Raw genomic sequence first — 19,907 nt, forward strand, 5'->3', positions numbered from 1 at the left:
AGCAAGAGATTTTTATTACAAGGACCGCCAAGCAATTTCGTCTCGACTCCTCCAATCCACTGCATTGAGCGCTGCGCGTAGCCCTGACGTATTCGATATACCGAACCCCAAAGAACGCCTTCGCCAAACTCCACGCACGCATCATTGAAATCAACGTCCTCGTTCCTCATTACCAGATCTCCCACTCCCGACCACCGACGGCGGCTAGCGGGTAATGAGCGAAGTCAAGGTGCCGGACTTAGCGCCCACCATCCTGCCAACTGACTCGCCGCTTCTCACCCGCGCCACCCACACGACCACCAGGCGGTGCCGACCGTACCTTCCTAGGCGTACACACCACCCCCACCCTCGCCTGCCCAACCTCCACCACCACCCCACCGCCAACCTCAGAGTTCCTGACTCCATTACAATCCTGCTGCTTCACCTCCCCCGTACAATCCTACTGATACGTAGGCGGCGAAGCCGAACCCGCACCCGCCCCCACCCCCTCACCACCATGAAGATGTGCCCCACCACTTCCAACCCCACCACTCCCGCTCATCCCCCCACCCGCACCACTCCCATCCCTCATAACCTCCAACGTCCTCGGAAAATACGGTTCAACCCCCCAATTCCTCAAATACGCCCCCGTCTTTTCAATCCGCTTAATCTCCCTCTGCACCCCCCACCCTTCCCCCTCCTCCCGGAACCTCCCCCGCACAATCTCCACCATCGCGTTATCCAACCGGGAATAGAACGCCCGGCGCTCTGCCAGATCGTCTTCATCCCCACTTTCCAGTCCGCCGTGGGAGTTCAAGTTCCCACCTAATTTGAGCAGGAGGTCGAAGGCGTAGCGCGGGCCGGAGGGGAGGCCGGAGAGGCGGGCGATATCGGGGAGGAATTTGAGCATGCACGCGCTGAAGGAAGGGGTGGGCAGGCTGTCGTTGAGATCGTCCTGGAGGCGATGGAGGTCGAAGTTGACGATTGTGATTTTGCGGTCGAGTTGGGCGTTGAGGGTGGCGGCGGCGTGGGTCGGGGAGGAGGAGTGGGAGGAGGTGTCCATTTGGTGGGCGATGCTTGGGGGAACGTCTGATCACGCATTCTAGTCAGTACGTGGATCGAGTGTTTTATTGTGCGGGGTTATGACAAGACTTACCAGGTCTCAACCCCCTCTTATCAATCCAAGCATGTACATCGCCCCGCTGCGCCTCTAACTGATCGATATAAGCCCGCAAATCCGCAATCTCGCTCTCCAGCGTCTCGACTTTATTCGTATAAGGCCGCAGCGCCTGGTTGAAAGCTTGCAGCAGGAGATCAGGCGCGGGTTCGTGGGATGATTTGGGGGCGGCGGAGTTCATGCCGCTGTCGTAGCTGCCGTAGCCGTTTGACATGCCGCCTTGCTGCCCGCCGCTTCGTGGACCACCGGCGCTCACGGGCGGGCTTTGGTATTGTGTGTTGGAGCCGACCTCGGTGGGTTGGTTCTGGCGCGCGTACATGCCTGTTTCTTTGCCCAGTACGCCGTCGTTCTGGTGGTTGGCTTGTCTCGATGAGCCTGGGCGGGAGTCCTCACGGTCGCGCTCCCCAGCAACGTTGTACTTGTCGTCGGCGAACTTGGAGTCGTCGTAGGAGGCGCTGTTGTATTTGCTATCGTGCGGGCTGTTGTTGTTGTTGTTGTTGTTGTTGTTATTGTACTGGTTATCGACGTAACTTTGGCTGTTGGAACGGGATCGTGAGAGTCTGATGAGGTTGAGGTTGATGTCAGCATGCAACACACCTAGCACCTCAATGTGGTCGTCGCGGTGAGACAGTATTGGTAGGATAGGATGGAAGACTCACCTCTTGAAGAACACCATCTTAGACAAGAACGAGAAGAGGGAGATGCGACAAGCGACGAGAGCTACAAATGCGCCGCGACAAGAATAAGCCGGTGGTGTGCAAGCGGGCTTTTTGGCGAAGTGCGTGGGAGAGAGAGACAATCTAGGCCGCAGAGTGAATGATGGCAAGATCGTGGAGTCTTACGCCGAGGGGAGGAGGTTGGTAGCGAAGTGGTATGGCCAATGGCAGGAGAGTGAATGGTGGTTTGTTGAAAGTGACGGTGCTGGGGATCGCGAAAGTCGGAAGGCTGGAGAGCTTCGTTTGACGGGGAGGTCTGTGCTTCTCTCATCCATGCACTTGGCAACGGATGAAGGTTTACACAGTTTACACAATTTACACCATTGAGGCGACGGCGATCATTACATATCAAAGCTGTTGTTGTGCTCATGCACTGCTGTCTACTTGATCATCTTCTACACCTAAGCTAATGATGCCCAAATCTGGCTCGACCTGAAGCCGGTGAAGCTGATCAAAACCCAGTGGCCGGGGAGGAAACCTTGGAGCACACTCCGACACGGCTCCTCCGCACACGGGCCGCCTAGTGCCAACTTAAAGCCAAGAATATCGTGGCTGGTAATCATAATCAGGAAGCGAATTCAGGGTTGAGACGACGAAGCATCGATTGCAACGCATCCTGGATCCTATCCATCTTTGTACTGAAAGCCTCCTATGATCCCCTCGTCGGTCGCCACGGTATTGCCACCGTCCCTGAGATTATCCCGAACCACCGTTGGTCCATGGCATCCCATTGCATCTCACCATCATCGAACCTCTGCTCCTCCCATAATGGATCTCTACAGGATACACGACCCATAAATTGACGAACAGCATGTCCTTCTGTGCCGATCCGATCACTTCTTACATCGAAACACCAACTCAGCCAATTCATCGCTGTCCAAAAACCAACACAGCTTCCCGACCTGACCCCCCCCGCCCATCAACATAAACCTCATCATTCATCTTACCAACATACCCCTCCAACTCACTAGCCTCAAGTTTCTCCCTCGGAATAATCTCACTAAACCCCACCTCAAACCTCCCATCCCCCCTCGCAATCGGACACTCCACCCGAATCCTCCCCATCCTCCCCACCATCCCCCCACCACCACCACCAACACCACCCCTCCGCTCCAAAACCAAAACATCAACCCCCACCCGCCTAACCAATCCAGCATAACCCCCCAACCCCTTTAACCAAGCCCCAACACACCGATTCCTAACCATCACCGCATCAAACCCAAACTCATTCTCCGCGCAATAAATCGGCATCAATTCCTCCCTAACCTTCTTACACGTCGACGCCATACCCGGCGCCGCCACGGAAGCTTTGCTATGAACGCAAGCGCCTAGACCGCAGATGAGGTCTGAGCCGGTGATTTGGACGGGTTGGTGGGAGGGTGGCGGGACGAAGGCGAGGCGGTAGATGGTATTCCTTAATTCACCCGGGAGGAGTGCGAAGAGGCCCATCATTGTTGACAAGGAGAGGAGGGTGGTGCTTTGGCTTTTGGTGGAACTGAGGTGGCGGAGTTGGTGGGTTTGGTAGCGGTTATGCTTGAGCTTACTCGGTCGGCGGGCAATCTCAGGCTCCAGGTCTTGCATTCCGTAGGTGGTGCTGGCTGCCTGCTTAATGGAAGGGAAAATCTGCATCATCTGCTCGTGCGTCGGTCCTGCACTGCGTGGTGTCGCTGGATCATCATCTCCGCCAGGCCCGGCGACATCACTCTCATTATCATCATCATCATCATCATCATCATTGCCATCCTCTGCTTCTTCGCTTGATTCGATCGCCCGCTGATCGACGTTCCGCCGCCATGCACGCATCTTCGTCCCGGAATCTGTGCGAGTTCCTGCGTCGAGAAGGTCTTCGACCTCACTGTCCAGGTCCATTTCGGCTTCGCGCTGGAGCGCTGACAAAGGCGAGTCGTGCTCTAGAGTGGATGCTGGAGGCATTGCTGCGACTTCTACTGGAGTGGCTTTCGGAACTGATGTGAAGGGATGAAGATGCTGGGTTCGTTTGCGTAAGTTCTTTCCTTCGTTTCTCCTGAGGGCGATCGCGCTTCGCCGGTCTATTGCGCTGGCCAGGTCCAGGTTGGATATCATGAGCTTTCGTTTACCCCGTGATATTGGTATTCCTGGTTACAAAAGTGTCCAAGTTAAGTAATCTTCCCCTTTACCTTCTTGTTTCCTCCTACCTACATCGTCACCGCGGATCAAGTTTATATCACACGACTCTGTACATACGAATGTGTCTACAAGAAGCCGCAAAGTAGATTTCCTAGTGTTTCACATTTAGCAGGCGCGACTTGGAAGAACGTGCAGCAGGCGGCAGCTGCGGAAGTGCTCGCTGGAGTGTGAGGTGCGTGACGCTAGCTTTTTCCGGAAAGGGTCACGTTATTGTGGGGTCCTTCCATTCACTTCACTTGGTCGTGGACTGGTCATAGTCGGCGACAAGATCGTTGAACACGACTTTTGAGTTACATAGCTCAGCCGGAGACCTCGGGCTGCGCGACGTGAAGCGCAGATGGCCGATTGACCACCCAGAACAATGTGGGATGCAACATGCTTTTGGATTGAGAACTTCGTCACTTATCGCAGGCTCTGACTTCACTCCGATTACTTCACCGCTGATCAGTGCACATACTAATTCATGGCTTCACACACTGCCGAGCCCTTCCAAGACCCAATCCACGACTTCATTAACCTTCTGCAACAACACCACGCCACAATCGAACACCAAGCACCCATCGTCTTCACCACCATCCAGCACTAGTCAACATGGCAGTCGATCTCCTTGCCATCTGGGAGTCCACCAAGACAAGACTGGACCGCTACGGAGGACAGATCAAGCAGCTGATGAAGGACGAAGCTTGTGCTGAAGGCGAGCTCGAAGCCGTCGCTGAGCGTCGTAAGACCATAGCTACGGATCTTGCGGTACTCAAGCAGAAACGGGCAGATCTTGAGGTGGCGATGCAGGTCTGTGGTCATATACCTCTTCCAGGTGATTGAGTTGTGTCTAACTTGTGGCAGGGCGAAGCTTTGCGCATCTGTGACAGCTTCATCAAAACAGCTGCCTGAGATGAAACGAGAAAATGGTGACTTAGTTTCAGGCGCGGACAAATCCGGTGTTCGTGTGCCAGAAGTGGCCACTGTTCAAGCTGCAGGGGCTCAAAGCAGTGACGAGCATCAAGAGACTTTTCCGGTTGGTGTCGTGCCTGCGAAGGATGCGACCAACACTCCTCAGCATACAATCAGCGTTCGTCAGCAAGGAAGCATTGCCCCTCAGCATGATGATAAAGCTCCTCAGCATGGTGACCAAGCTCCCCAGCGTGGAAGCAGCGGGCCTCAACGTACCGGTGGCACACTTCGACATGATCCTACCTCCCCGCCAGAAGACGATGGTGATGCGGACTTCGCGGCCATGGACAAGCGCACAGCTACGAAGCCACAATCATCAAAGCGCGGGCGCTCTGAGTCGCCAGACCCTAAAGACACAATCACGGCGAAGCCAAGAAACTTGCAAATCACGGGAAAGGATAGACAGCCCGGTTCAAGCAACACAAAGCATTTCGAAGGCATCGTTCCAGACTTCCCGACCATTGTTCGAAATAGAAACGGCCGATGGGTGGAGCTTCGCTGTCATGTCTGTGGCGAAAACCTTGTTTAAGGGCGCGCTGGGTATGATGCACCATTACAGGCATAGCCATGATGATCGACTCGGTGAAGGAGAGCGGTATCGTACGGTAGACATCATCGAGATGGCTTCGCACCATGTGTTGTCGGACCAAGAAGTCGAGAGCATCAGGGTAGGTGATGTGGATGGGTATAAAGTACCTTCTCCTGGCACCGAGCTCGAGGTTGCACGTAGCAAACGAAGCCATTGGGACAACGTTTGATGAAGTGCTACAGCGTGGAGAGACTTGATATGTTTAGGTCCTCGAAGCATGCCCAATAATCGCCCATCTAGCATGTGCAAGTGGGTCTGCAATCTCAATAGCTTTGGCGCCAAAGTTGTAACATCATGAGCTAGCTACATCAGCAGATTGACGACCTTCACGATCTTTGGCCTAACATCACGCTCCACAGTAGCGTTGAACACTTCCCTCAAGGCTCCGTCAAGATGGAGAGCATCACGAGAGAGGACTTCGACACGCACAAGGCGATCATGGGAGGTTATAGAGCGAAGGTACGCGATGTGAGGCGTCAAAAAAATGCGAAGCAGCAAAAGTACATCGCAGAGGTGACTTTGCTGGATGCCGATGAAAAGCACGTCGAGCAACTGAGTCAGGTCACTACATCCGCATCAGTCCGTCACCCGGACGTTATACTGACGACCTTGAACACAGAAAGAGGAAGCCGCGTTCAAGCTGAGGCTCGAGGGCAGTCGTACGGCGAGCAAGGCCGCCACGATCGTGCACAAAGTCGACATTGATCTCACTCGACGATGAACCAGCTGCACGTCTCTCGAAGCGCGAAGCAGAAGGCGATGGCACAGCGCACGACGCACTCGCCTTCGCAGCAGTTCCACACCGCGCTCCTGGATCGGGTTTGGCGCAGGATCCTCTTCGCCCGAAGCGCGAGAAGAAGCGCAAACCCAATCTCCGCCTGCCAGTCGAGGAACTAAGCCAGCATATGGCTGAATTCCTCGCAGCCAACTCTACCATCATCCGCGATCCAAACGGCAACAGCTTTGTCGAGCTACGCTGCTATCACTGCGGTGGAAACTCGTCTGCCAGCAACCGGGGCTTTTGGCTCGGTGAAGATGGCTTCTTCGCCCAAATTACTCACTGCCACCGCAGCAAGCTGGGCACAAATGAGTGGTACGACAAGGGAACGACCATCGCAGCATGTGTGCGCCGACATATCACCGAGGAGGAACTTACAGCCATAAGCAATGGAGAGCCCGGCGCCTACATTGTCGAGAGGATCACAGGTGCGGGTCAGGAGTCTCACCCGCGTGTGGGTGATCATGGGAAGGGTGGCGTACCATTCGTATTCGACGGTACTATTGGCGAAAAGACTTTCGGGGCATCTGCCAGACTGTCCTTCAACGGTCTTCCTACTCCGCAACATAGATTTCCAAATGCTGAAGGTGCGATGATCGATCCGACGCTGGGGCTCACGGCCGAAGACGCGGGTCACCTCCAGGGTGCACGCAGCTTACAGACCAGGAGTGCGTCGAGCTTTTCTCGCTGAGTACTTGCGCACCCTTTTTGGCGCAGCCGTGTGGTAAGAAACGATGTGTGGCTTGTGGGTGACTGGGTACGGTCTTCATGTGTTGTCCTTGGGTGCGATCTCGAATGGGGGGCGGACTACTTGTGCCGCTTAGCGGCACTACAGGAAGACTGATCTATACGCATCGGTACGGTGCCGCTAAACGGATAGCTCTAGCATATCCTTGACACCGAAAGTCCGCGCTGTGATAATCCTAGCAAGACACGTGCTCCCTTGCCCTACTTGCCACCAAGACACGTTTCCCACAGCAACGGAACAAGGTTTGCGTGCTTTCCCGATCTGAGCAGACCAATCAGCCTGTGTGTGTGACCGGAGATCATTTTTTCCACCGGTCGTAGTTCCAGCTCCTTCTCTGTTCGGCGTCATATATAAAGGACTGCTCTTATCACTCTTCTGCCAAATTAAGCGACCACGCTACGCACGGGTCCGCGGATCCCGCGAACACAAATATGGCCGACGACACTGACCGCGTTGAGATAAGCCTTACGGAGGTTAGACAAGTTTGCGACCCATGACTACTACTCCTCAATCAAGGCGAGAGGGCTCGTCTTGCCACGAGGCTTATTGCCTACTCCACGTCCTTGATGCCCCAAAGACGAATCGTTCGGTACCAAACAACTCGGTAAGAGAACCGGAAGGAAGATCCTATGTTGTGTCAAGCTGACTAGTCGTAACAGGCGCCGGCATCTACGTCTTCACCCAGCGCCAATGTCAGCGTCACAGCACAGCCTGGATCAGCAGCGAGGGACAAGACCACGGAGCGCCTGATGTGGCTCTCATAGAATGCCCTCACGATTTCTGTGATGCTCGTCATCATGAGCACTACACTGAGCTACGCTAAGGCATCTGCAAGGCCGACACAGGAGAGGATGGCAAAACTCTCCTCAGAGGTAATTTTGGTTAATGCTTCACCTTGCGTGTGCACATAACGACTCCAATCACGTTTGTCGCTTTTGGGATTACGGATATGTGTTTAAGAAGTGCTGGTACAAGGATTGCAAATCTCAGCAGATCGATGGTATGGTTGCAGGTAGACCAGGTACTTACGAGGTGGTGGCTCGAGGTCCAGACGCTACGAATAGATGAACGGGCGCTAGGGAGAGTCTTCCGATGTTGACCGACAGGTACAGCTAATGTGTGACCAGCGATGTGGATATGGAGATTCTCGCTGGGAGACTGACAAGCAGATTGGGGGGCGTCGGGGGGGGCGTCGGGGGGCGTTGGGCAGAGTCAACACAGAGTCGCCAGTGCCTCTTTACTGAACTGCTCGCAGGGTGATGTTGGCACATGTATGCCCTTGCAAAGCTGTGATGACTATCAACACTCTTGTCTGCAGTCGTTCCTGATTGCCATGGCTGCGATAATGGACTGTTATCCTCCGTAGAGCCGCCAGAAGTGCTCCGCATTCCCTGACGGCCAGTCTGTGTTGCTCCGTGACTTGCAGGGTTCAAGACTTTCCCCATGGCAGATAGTCGATCTATCACATCATAGTACGGCCGGAGGCTAGATCGACATCGTCAGACGCAATGATCGCCAGATGGAATGAGGGTTCATCAGCACCACCATGAGCATCTGGCGGGCCTCAAGGCAAGGCAAGACTGCTAGGTCTGTAGCTGCAGACCTTCCGTAGTGGCAGAGACGCTTGACTGAGTCTGCTGCAATTTTGTCATTTGACCGTGTGTCGAAGGAGCTCGACCAGAGTTTGGGAAGAAGCAGTGGTTCCATGACCGTCCCAGAGCTATGCCACATGAGTGCCACTCACTTTCAAGAAGAAGTGACCTCGAGGACCGCAGCGCACTTGCTGTCAGACGAACCATCAGCAGACGCGTTAGCGACCACCTCACGCATCTCCTTCGGGTCTCAGGCCTTCATCTCCTGGATAACCTTCCCCAAGTTCCCAACATCATGCGCAAACCGTCCCAAAAAGCACCCATCAACCCCGTCCTTCAGCTTCCCGAACGTACCCGGACCCGCACTCCCACCATACAATATCCTCGTCCTCCCCGTCCTCCCTGTTCCCTTAATCAAAGCCCTCAATTGCTGCGTAACAGCCACCACATGATCCGCACCCGCCGGTTCACTGGCACCAATAGCCCACACAGGCTCGTACGCCAAGATAACTTCCGCCTCGCTTGGAAGTTGAGATAGTGCAGCAGTAATCTGGGTGGTACATTCGCTGACGGCTTGTCCTACGGCTGCTGAGGCGATGCCGGAGCCTTTACTTTTCTCCCCTATGCAGATCAAAGGCACCATCCCGTTCCTCACTATCGCAGCGGCTTTCTTAGCAACATCCTGATCCGTCTCCCCAAACAGCCGTCTCCGCTCTGCATGCCCGATCTCTACAATCTTCACACCGGCCTGCTTCAAGACGACAGGACTCACTTCGCCCGTGAAAGCACCTCTGTCTTCATACCAGCAATCCTGAGCTCCCAGCTGTACAGAAGTGTTCTTCAGCTTTTCCGCAGCAGGAAGAAGAGTGACGAAGTCCGGGATCACGAAGAGGTCGACGTTGGCTTCTTCTGCCGCAGATGAGAGTTGGGCGACGGCATCGATGTAGTTGAGTGTACTCGGTAGGTCGAAGTAGAGTTTCAGGGAGGTGCCCACTATCCTCTTTTCTCGCTGGGGTGGGATCGGGGGCATGTTTGCAGCAGGAAATGAAATATACTGCTATATGTATTCTACTTTTGTGCTCTGAACTTCACCAAACGTGTCGTCTGGACTCTGCCCCACCATACTTCCCCATCCAGCAATCACGTGCGCCCGGAGACATCTGCGAGATCGGCGTCTGAGTAGTGTGGGGTACGTCTTCAACCCAAGAAAATCGTTGCTCATCGAGTCCAGCTTTGACAGCATATCAACGACTTCTTCACCTTGAAGAACCAATAATCCAAATTATGTCTTGCTGATATCTGTCTGCACCTGAACGAGATGACATTGTACGGCGGCAAGGAATTGAGTGATTACAAGAGTTCTTCGGCCATCTGAGCGGGACGACGATCATTTGATATTGTTCAACGGGACGGTGCACTGCATTGCATAACGACTCCTTCAAGGCATTCACGCTCACTCTGGGTGGCCTTGGTCCTCGTAGGATCGATCAGACTGTCCTTTAGGTAAGCATAGGGCTGGATGGAGATGTTACAAAATGTCCCGCAAAGTGCCTCATAGTGTTGTTTGCTAAAGTTTGCAAGCTGCAGAATATCTTCCCGAAACACCACACCATTCGCCCTCACTTCCTTCTTTACACTGAAGTCTCCCAACAACCTAGTGATCATCCCAGCCACCCACCATGCACATAACCAAAAAGCTGGCGGCGGCCCACGCCGAAAACCGCCCAACCTACTCTTTCGAATACTTCCCTCCCAAGACCGCTCAAGGCGTTCAGAATCTCTATGATCGAATGGACCGTATGCATGGCTTCGGTCCTGCTTTCATCGACATAACATGGGGAGCTGGTGGACGCATGTCCAACCTGACGTGCGAGATGGTGAAGGTGGCACAATCTGCATATGGTCTGGAGACATGCATGCACCTGACTTGCACGGATATGGCTGTGTCAAAGATCGACGAGGCGTTGGAGGAGGCATACAAAGCTGGGTGTACGAACATCCTTGCTCTACGGGGAGATCCTCCTCGAGAGAAGGAGAAGTGGGAGCAAGGTGATGGCGTGGCGTTCAGATATGCTAGGGATCTGATCAAGTATATCAAGAAGAAGTACGGCGACCACTTCGACATTGGCATTGCCGGATACCCCGAAGGCTGTGACGAGGAGACGGATGCAGATGCACATATCCCTTATTTGAAGGAAAAAGTGGATGCAGGAGGGACATTCATTGTGACGCAGATGTGCTACGATGCTGATATTTTCATTGCATGGGTGAAGCAGTGCAGGGAGGCTGGGATCCCGGAAAGTGTGCCGATCATTCCAGGAATCATGCCCATCCAGACGTACGACAGCTTTCTGCGGCGAGCGAACTGGACGCAATGTAAGATTCCTTCAGACTGGCTGGAGAAGCTGGAACCTGTCAGAAACGACGATGCACGAGTACGAGACGTAGGCAAAGATCTGATTGCGGACTTCGGTCGGAAACTTTTGGATAGTGGGACGACAATGCATCTGCATTTCTATACCATGAACCTTGCCGCCTCAACGCAGATGGTACTGGAGGAGCTAGAGATGACACCAGCCACGGACTCGCATAACCCAGATCTCAAGCCTCTACCATGGCGACAATCCCTGGGCTTGAACAGGCGAGACGAGAACGTCCGACCAATCTTCTGGCGAAACAGAAACAGAAGCTACGTAGCCCGAACACAAGACTGGGACGAATTTCCTAACGGTAGATGGGGAGACTCGCGCTCCCCTGCTTTCGGTAGCCTGGACGCTTACGGCATCGGATTGAAAGGTACAAACGAAGCCAACCGCAAGCTCTGGGGTAGTCCTCACAACGTGCAAGAAATCGCCAATCTCTTCGTAGGCTACATGAAAGGCCAAGTGCAGACACTACCGTGGTCCGAGAGTCCTATCAGCGGCGAAGCGGACGTCCTGCGGAAGGACTTGATTGATCTCAATAGCCGGGGTCTTCTGACTATCAACTCTCAGCCCGCAGTTGATGGCGTGAAATCGACCCATTCGACTTACGGCTGGGGTCCAAATAACGGCTACGTCTACCAGAAAGCCTATCTTGAGGTCCTTGTCCACCCCTCTCTCCTATCTACACTCCTGGAACGCATGAACGCAAAGCCGGAGATAACATACTACGCCGTGTCCTGCACTGGAAAACTTCAGACAAACGTTCCTGGTGGCGATGGCAGTGGACCCAACGCCGTGACCTGGGGTGTCTTTCCTGGTAAGGAGATCGTGCAGCCTACTATCGTGGAAACGGTGTCCTTCCTGGCATGGCGAGATGAGTTCTACTACCTTGGTTCAGAGTGGAGTAAATGCTATGATGAGGATTCTGATTCGCGGAGGGTAATCAGGGAGATCACGGAGACCTGGTCGCTGGTCAACATCGTGGATAATGACTTCAGGAGCCAGCGAGGCATCTTCCCGCTCTTTGAGGGGTTGAAGGTCGATGGTGTGGTTGGTGGTGAGATGATCAAGACGAATGGACATGTGAATGGTCATACGAACGGTGAGGCAGATTTGAAGACAGAGGATAAAGCGCTTCCGGACAGGAGTGTGAATGGTCATGCTAAGGGTCCCGCGCCAGAGACAGACGGAGTGCCGGATGGGAATAATGTCGTCAACGGCGCCGATGTGAAGGCGAACGGACACGGCAACGGCGAGCTCAAGAACTGAGCACTCTTCTACTCCAACCGTGGAAGAAAGACGGGTTAGGTTTTAGCGAAGGCGTTCTATGTTTCAACCACGGAAAAGCACAAGGGTGTGTGCGGGCAGAGACAGGACCACGGCCACATTTCTGCTTTTCAACAGGCAGGCGGCTTTCAACATTCGTGGTTCGGCGCTTGTCGACCAAGATCGGGACATGGAAAAGAAAAGTGCTGTCGAAATAGCAAGAAATCAAGGCGTTTATGGTTCGAAGTTGCGGGGGCTGGAAGGTGGGAGTGCGTGATTTGAGATACCCCCATTCAACCGGGAGAGTTGATGTTTGCTTTTTGCTCTTTTCGCGATGGAGGTGAGACCGGCACACGAACGAGCTAGACCGCTCTGTACGTAGGCAAGTGGAGCAGATGGCCTTACTAGAGTGTGTTGTGCACGCATCATTGCACTGCTGCTGTACTGCGAAATCTGGTACAAGCGGTAGGTATTCCTGTGGCCATGGTATGGTGAGCCCAGCCACATCGTCTTCAGTTTCGCATCGGGCCGTAGTATTTGTGCCTAATCGCAGCATCGAGCAAGATCTGTCACTGGAGATAGACACCATTGTGAGCCTAAAGTCTGTTCAGTATGGCGAAGAGGTTCAATCTTCACCATCACTAAGCATTAGGTCCGTGTCTTTCTGTCACTCGCTCACGATGCTCATTCTCAGCACAAGAGGATCGTCAAGATTTCTTTGTCGAAGCGATAAACGTAAGGTCGAGCCAAGAGAATCCTGCAAGTCGAGGTTTTCCAACGAACCGGCCCCGTGGAGTCTTATCGTGTGTATGGCATCCGACCACATTTGCATGCTTGCCCGATCATGATTAAGAGGCCGCAGACTATCGACAGACCGAAGATCAGCGATGAAGGAGAGACTCGGTACCCACGCACTAGCAAATAGGCAAGAATCATAGGCTATCACGACCTCAACAACGCTATCGCTGTTCGTGATACCGAAGCGGATGCGCACCACATGAGGGCGGTCTTATCCGTTGGGGGTTGTATACCTGAGCATAATTGTCGTAATCCATAGCAGGTTCTAGATCTAAAATATAAAATGGCCCAGGCCGGAGTAAGTCAAGCCGGATTTGCGGCCGCCAGAGATCACTAGTCTTCGGTCCCGAATAGGGCCGTTCACATCTAGGAATTTCCAGTGTCCGATCTGGGAGTAGCTCGCTGAAGGTTAGGCGTACCTGCACCAGTCGTTCTTCTTCCATGACATAATACCCACTGTCCGATCTCAAGCAGAGTACTAACATCGAACTTATGTCATGTTTGTGACGGCATCCCAAAAAGATCTGCAGAAGTGAACCATCAGGTTGTCGAATTTCTGGTAGGCACACTTATAGAGCTGTATTTGTCAAATTGCATGTACGCCTATCATCAAGGCGGGGATCGAGTATAATGTCACCCATGTTCTGGAAGAATAACGGTGATGGTGCGAAAAGATCGTCCGGCCCCCTGGCGACGACGCCAGTGAGTTTTCCCTCGACTCTGGCGAGCATGGTAGAATTATGGGCGATGATACTGCGAGCCAGATCCGGCTTGTACTTGGTTGCTCCATGGACCGCTCCAGGCCAGGCCAGAATCGACAGGTCCGCTGACAACCTCAGAATCTCTTCTTGTAGACGCAGAAATGCTTTTGTCCCTTCTCCGTACAGTAGTGGCATTTTGATAGAGAAGAGCCCCAACAGACCATATGCCTGATCTTCTTCCCGAGTGGTGCATCGGTGAGCTGCCCAAGACATGCGAGCCGCGACGGTGTAGGCCGACAGCGGTTTCTTGTGGTCCAGTAATTCATGATCTGCCATCGTGGCTTTGATCGCGTTGTCTAGGAGCTCATCCAGTCTGCCGATATGCTGCCATCTAGCGTTAAAAAACGACAGCTTCTTGGCGAAGCTGCAAAGCTGCCCAGCTCCAGCCGTATCGTGCCAGCCATACAAATGGAGTGCTTGTCAGACTCCAATATATGCGTCCAGGCATCCAGGCGGACTGCACAATGTTCTGGTCCATGAGTGACCATGATCGATGATCGATGATCGAACATGTAGGTAGAGAGGGCAAGATCAACAAGACGGGAGCAGAAAGTCGTGGCGAAAGCGGTCCAAGCAAACCTGACCACGCGCGGATCTACGCCTCTCGCATTCTTCAGATTATACAGCCACGAAGAGAAAGCTAGGCCATGCGAAGTCAGGCGTTCGAGGAGCACGCAGAAGCATAGATATCAAGTGAAGGCCAGTAAACTAAACGAAAGAAACGGCACGTGATTGCAGCCATTTGTTAAGGAACTATGTAATAATAAACATACCGTAGCATAATCCGTGCTATACATATCGCTTGAACTCCGAACCGCCCATCTACGCCTGTGAGATGCAAAGGCATATCACGAGATGCACGGGATAAGTTCAGTCCTTCCACCTGTTCAAGAATTTGGCCATATCGCCCGTGGGATTCGACTGAGCCGCAGCCTAGCACAAACAACGTCAGTAACAGCCGACTCACGTTCCCTAGTCGAAGAGGAACTCACCGTATTCTCCATGCTGCTCACACTAAACGTCTGACTAGCCGTCAAAGTCGTCGCAATACTCGGCTTCGGCATCCAAGTCGTCGCAATTGTATACGCACTGGTAGGGTGCAGCGGCGTAAAGTTATTGGCCGTGATCTTCGTGCCTGGGACAGGCTGCATAGGCGCATATTTCGTCAGGCCCGTCTGTAGCTGATAGGGGACCGTGAAATCTGCTCCTCCTGCTGCTGCGCCCGCTCCACCAGCTGCGTTGCCGTTGTTGACACTGTTCACTGTCGGGGGACCCGCATTGCTGCCTCCTAGAGCCTGGACGGCCGTGAGTGCCGCAGCGGGCGTGGTGCCGGTCATGCCTGTCATGGTGAAGCGCGAGGAGTAATTTATCACTGTGCCTCCCTCGCTAGCCACACTTGTAAACTTCAAGAAGTACCCATTCGTCGTACTGCCAGCCACACCAGCAGGTACCGTCCCTGTGACTGAACTTCCGGCTGAGAAGGAGGCGGCATTCGCTAGCGTGATCAAGGGTGTTTGTGTGCTGTCATCATTGCCTCCTATGACTAGTTGGATCGTGTAACTCGTGAGGGCTGACAATGCGGGTGCGACGCCAGAGTCGGTCCATGTTACTGTTATTGAGCCGGCTGGTACTGAGGCGCCGGCTGCTGGGACTGTGACTTTGACGTCGGCGAGGACGAGTTGGGAAAGGGCGGCGAGGATGGCGATGGGGGAGAGCCGCATGGCGCACTAGTGGTGGAGCGCGGTGTCGCGCTCAATATCGTGGAACTCTTGGTACTCTGATGGTGGTCTGAGAGAGTTGTCCAGAGGTGAGGGAGGAGGAAATCGGCAGCAATGTCAAGTGTGCATGTGGATGTTTGCCAACTCGCTGAGATCAGATGCATTGCGTGGAGGTGGCTTGGCCGGAGCATCGGCAGCGGATAGAGCCGATCCTCAGCCTTACGGTGGCGTTCCTGCAGCAGCAGTCTCAAAAAGTGAGGACAAAAACTCCAGACAACTAACGGATGCTTTTATTTAGAGAGCGTAGCGTTGCAAGAAACACTTTCCGTGTCGTGCATACTTGACTATAATTCTAGGCAAGGAGTTTTATGCCGCTCGTCACCACTCACTCACACCTCGCTCTCGGATCCTCCAACAACCTATATGTTTTCACTCCCATCCGGCTTACCGATATGTCCAGCAGGTATGCTTGCCGGACCATGGCAGATTGAGATGTGATAACGCTCATCCGCGTCTGCCCAGCGGCGAATGTCACCCACGAGCTCAGATCGCGGGATTTCGTTCAATGATTCATGTCCACCTGGAATGAACCCACCAACTCAAGTTGTCTCCTTCGTGCAGCCATCACACCACACCTACTGCAGATTCAGTGGCTTCATCAATATTTCTTTCAACTCCTCAAGGACATTCCTGACAAGCTGATCTTCCATGGAAAAAGCCTACATCCCGAAATTGACCGGATCATCCAATTGTAGATGACGTTCTTGAGTTGCAATCAGCAGGAGTCGCCATTTGCCATCCTTGTACGCGTTCAGGTAGTCGACGCCATCGGAGTCGGTCTTGGATGGAACACACTGCGTCAAGAAGTACGGTAATGGGAACAAGGCGAGTTCACATTTTTAGCGGGCAGTCAAGCCTGAACGGTGCGCGAGGGTTGCAAGGATCGAAACAGACGAGAAGATAGTCTCTAGTACCTTCTGCTTTTCCACGAACCTGAGCGGGGTATTCTGACCAACAAGGCACTTTCATCAGCCCGACCGCGATGAACGATAGATTGTAAAGGGGCACATCTCGATTTGCACAAGAATCACGGTTTTGTGCAACCTATGCCACAAAAATTCGATGAGAGCACTTATGAGACGCCTCACAAGACAGCAGATGACGAGATATGAACCATGCTTTTATACTTGTCTAGCTACACAATCGGGTCGACCTGCACCATAGTGGTCAAAACACATTACTCGACAATATCATCTGATTCATTGGCATCGTTTCTTAGCCCACAATGTTGTCGACGCTGGCAATATCAGGCGGCGATGTGCTTGTGGAAGAAGTCGACATAATCGAAAATGCTCCTCTTGAAGCTCCTCGTGAATTGGCCATTCGTGCGATTGACATGTTGCACGCCTGGAAAAAGGGGAGTCAGCGTCGCAGCCACTGGAGATATAAGGTCAGTGGATGGTAACTTACCATATTGTTGCTCGTAAGATGTAAATTCTGGAAGAAGGTTAGCGGTCAGTTTCTGTATACACCTCCAACTCCTATAGGTCATGTTCGACTCACCATCGTTGTCGCTGCGCAGAAGTATTTGTCAGCTCGCATTCGAAGGCCACAAAAATGATGGTAAGCAAACCACTTACAGCACACTCCAGGCCAACGCTCCAATAACGTTAACTCCATCCTCATAGACACTCTTCAGCGTCTCGCTCAGGAATTCCTGGTAGTACAGAGTCCTTTCCAGGTCATACAGCTGATAGACCACAGGCTTGGTATATTCCTGCCAAGGATTGAATCCGAACTCTGCAATCAAGATCCCGGAGGGCTTGAAAGTATTCCATACGTATCCCAGTTGCTGGCGTACGTATTGAGGAGCGAGATAAGCGTATGCATAAGAAGCCTGGCCCATAAGCCAGCCGTCTTGCTGGACATTCGTGTTGATCACGCAGACGGGATAGTTGGGATCTTGAGGGTTGGCAGCACAGGCATCGATGCCGTTGGGTGGTGACGTGGCGTACTGCGCGGTATATGGGTCGAAGGACCAGAAGTCCGCGGTGCCGTTGATATAGCTCAACTGCTCAGCAGTCAGAGCTGTGAGGTTGAAGTTAGTGGTATTGAGCATTTCCGCTGGATAATTCTGGCCGAGGAAGATTGAGTTTCCTAGAAAACCGAGGATGAAGTCTTGATACCGTTGCGCGGCGCGGACGTCTGACGGGTTGGTAGAGTCAAGTGGAAGGGCGAGATTGTTGGCGAATTTGATTGTGATCTGACCTGTGCCCTTGAGGACTTCTTTGTACCAGTGGTAGACCTTCGCGTTCGCCAGGAGGACGTTGGCAGCCTTGGAGTAAGGTGGGTTGCCATAGCTGCCGCCGAACCCGATATTGGGTTCATTGATAGTGACCCAATACTTTACACGGTCTCCGTAGTGGGTCATGACTTGCTTGGCGTAATTGAGGAATGCATCTGGGAAGGCATCGTCGTTGTATGTCATGTTCAGCGGTGTGTCCACGTGAAGGAGCGTTACGACTGGAGTAACGCCGTATTGAATGCAAGTATTGATCACATCGTCGTAGTGCTGAAGGCCTGGGAGGTTGACAGGGGTCGACACGTTACCAAATGGCAAGATGCGGGTCCAGGAGATCGAGAAGCTGTAATATGGAACGCCAATGGCTGCCAATCGAGCGATGTCCTGTTTGTAGAGGAAATAGTTCATGTCTGATACCTCTGCGTTCGCAGTACCGGCTGTGTTGGGCAATGAGCCAATGGTGTCCAGAGCTCCCGGGCCACGCCCGCCGTATGTTAGACCGCCTTCGATCTGAAACGCTGAGCCTGCTACACCCCAGATGAAGTCCGTTGGCAGCTTATAACAAGTCAAGCAGTCCTCCGCGGAAGAAGGGCAAGGCGTGTAAAGTGCCGGGGGATATACCAGCTCGCTAGACGCAACTGGTGTCGGGGACATAGTCGTCGTGAAGGGAATGCTCGTGTTGTAGCTAATGTTCTCCCAGAGACGAGCATACGCGCCTTGACCGTAGGCACCGTCTTGGGCAGACGTGGAAGCACGGTTCAGTGAGTAGGATGTTATCGTCACATTCGCTGGAAGGAGACTGGAAGCGGTGGCATAAGCAGGAGCGTAGGTCGTCGTCAGCTTCAACGGGGAGTCTAGCGAGGTTGCATAGCGGGTAGTGGTGGCCGCAGTCCAGTTGAAGGTACTGTACGAGTTTGTGGTGAGAGTAACGGAGCATGTCGCAGGCGACTGAAACTGTCAGTCCTTTGGTTTAGCGATTGGACGATCAATTGTCGAGCTCACCGTCGCGGTAGGTGCAGCAGTGGTGGACGGAGCACAGTAGTACCCTGACCACTCACCACTGCCCCAGAAACCGCCTCTGGGGCTTCCACCATGATTTTGCCATTGGGGACTAGCAAGAACCGCAGGTAGGACAAAAGTTAGTATAGCAGTAGCTGACGGCATTCTTGCGACTCTAGAATAATTGGAGCGGGGCACCAGACAGGCCTGCCAAGTTGGACCGCAATGGCGACTTTATACAACGCTCTCGGCCTGCTCTCCACGTCCATCCGCATGACGATGGTCTGGGCGGGGTTTGGTCGAAGCTACTGCAAGGTACCATGGCACTGCCATGGACGCTCGAGTCAGGTCTCGCGTGGTCGATACTAGGCGGCGAGCCAGATAGACTCTGCACTCCACAGAGCCTTTTCGACGACGAATAGCAATCCAGTAAGCAGGCCGGCAGCTCGTACGCCGCCCTTCTGTGTCATCGCCGACAACATGAGGGGTGAGGCTTGAGGCGAAGGCTTCTTTTGCGTTTACGCTTAGGTGAGGAGATGCGCTTGGCGATACAATTAAACACATAATAGTTGTCGCATGCCGAGACGTGGGGAACACACATAAATGGTCTCTCGACGAGCGACACTAAAAGAACCCTTTCGAAAATAGCTTAGAAATAGCGTTATAACGTATATAGAACGTAGTAATACCTTTCTCTTAAGTGTTACTATAGTCCTTCCCTAATCTAAGGTATTATTAAGGCGACAAGCGGATGTTATAATAGTAGGCGCTCGTCGAGATACCATTTATATGTGTTCCCTACGTCTCGGCATGCGACAACTATTATGTGTTTAATTGTCTCGGCATGCGACAACTATTATGTGTTTAATTGTATTCGGTTCGCTTTCGGTTCGGAGCAGGTGGATCAGATCAGACCCCGACGGAACAGATTTCCATAAAATGGA

The 19,907-nt window shown here is 53.2% G+C and overlaps 9 protein-coding genes across 9 annotated transcripts; 3 read left to right on the forward strand and 6 right to left on the reverse strand.

The window, feature by feature from the left end:
- Positions 1–439: 439 nt before the first annotated feature.
- Positions 440–1,832, reverse strand: LTS14_010315 (uncharacterized protein; the record flags this gene model as incomplete). The annotated part of the gene is made up of 3 exons (XM_064842991.1): positions 440–1,068; positions 1,136–1,716; positions 1,816–1,832. The coding sequence occupies 3 exons, from the start codon at positions 1,830–1,832 to the stop codon at positions 440–442; spliced, it is 1,227 nt and encodes a 408-aa protein (XP_064689415.1).
- A 907-nt stretch (positions 1,833–2,739) lies between these two features.
- On the reverse strand, positions 2,740–3,804 carry LTS14_010316 (uncharacterized protein; the record flags this gene model as incomplete). Its single annotated transcript, XM_064842992.1, has 1 exon — positions 2,740–3,804. One exon carries the CDS (start codon positions 3,802–3,804, stop codon positions 2,740–2,742), a length of 1,065 nt encoding a protein of 354 aa, XP_064689416.1.
- Positions 3,805–4,629: 825 nt separating this feature from the next.
- On the forward strand, positions 4,630–5,518 carry LTS14_010317 (uncharacterized protein; the record flags this gene model as incomplete). Its single annotated transcript, XM_064842993.1, has 2 exons — positions 4,630–4,827; positions 4,922–5,518. The coding sequence occupies 2 exons, from the start codon at positions 4,630–4,632 to the stop codon at positions 5,516–5,518; spliced, it is 795 nt and encodes a 264-aa protein (XP_064689417.1).
- Positions 5,519–5,971: 453 nt separating this feature from the next.
- LTS14_010318 (uncharacterized protein) lies at positions 5,972–7,047 on the forward strand (the record flags this gene model as incomplete). Its single annotated transcript, XM_064842994.1, is given in 2 exon segments — positions 5,972–6,237; positions 6,252–7,047. The coding sequence occupies 2 exon segments, from the start codon at positions 5,972–5,974 to the stop codon at positions 7,045–7,047; spliced, it is 1,062 nt and encodes a 353-aa protein (XP_064689418.1).
- Positions 7,048–8,946: 1,899 nt separating this feature from the next.
- LTS14_010319 (uncharacterized protein) lies at positions 8,947–9,726 on the reverse strand (the record flags this gene model as incomplete). Its single annotated transcript, XM_064842995.1, has 1 exon — positions 8,947–9,726. The coding sequence occupies one exon, from the start codon at positions 9,724–9,726 to the stop codon at positions 8,947–8,949; it is 780 nt and encodes a 259-aa protein (XP_064689419.1).
- A 649-nt stretch (positions 9,727–10,375) lies between these two features.
- On the forward strand, positions 10,376–12,388 carry MET13 (methylenetetrahydrofolate reductase (NAD(P)H) met13; the record flags this gene model as incomplete). The annotated part of the gene is made up of 1 exon (XM_064842996.1): positions 10,376–12,388. One exon carries the CDS (start codon positions 10,376–10,378, stop codon positions 12,386–12,388), a length of 2,013 nt encoding a protein of 670 aa, XP_064689420.1.
- Positions 12,389–13,752: 1,364 nt separating this feature from the next.
- On the reverse strand, positions 13,753–14,220 carry LTS14_010321 (uncharacterized protein; the record flags this gene model as incomplete). Its single annotated transcript, XM_064842997.1, has 1 exon — positions 13,753–14,220. The coding sequence occupies one exon, from the start codon at positions 14,218–14,220 to the stop codon at positions 13,753–13,755; it is 468 nt and encodes a 155-aa protein (XP_064689421.1).
- A 594-nt stretch (positions 14,221–14,814) lies between these two features.
- Positions 14,815–15,665, reverse strand: KRE9_2 (Cell wall synthesis protein kre9 precursor; the record flags this gene model as incomplete). The annotated part of the gene is made up of 2 exons (XM_064842998.1): positions 14,815–14,877; positions 14,937–15,665. The coding sequence occupies 2 exons, from the start codon at positions 15,663–15,665 to the stop codon at positions 14,815–14,817; spliced, it is 792 nt and encodes a 263-aa protein (XP_064689422.1).
- A 1,303-nt stretch (positions 15,666–16,968) lies between these two features.
- On the reverse strand, positions 16,969–19,058 carry LTS14_010323 (uncharacterized protein; the record flags this gene model as incomplete). The annotated part of the gene is made up of 5 exons (XM_064842999.1): positions 16,969–17,069; positions 17,133–17,159; positions 17,226–17,236; positions 17,303–18,912; positions 19,023–19,058. The coding sequence occupies 5 exons, from the start codon at positions 19,056–19,058 to the stop codon at positions 16,969–16,971; spliced, it is 1,785 nt and encodes a 594-aa protein (XP_064689423.1).
- Positions 19,059–19,907: the final 849 nt, after the last annotated feature.

Source organism: Recurvomyces mirabilis (genome assembly GCF_035927965.1).
Source record: "Recurvomyces mirabilis strain CCFEE 5264 chromosome Unknown scaffold_40, whole genome shotgun sequence".
NCBI lineage: Eukaryota > Fungi > Ascomycota > Dothideomycetes > Mycosphaerellales > Teratosphaeriaceae > Recurvomyces > Recurvomyces mirabilis.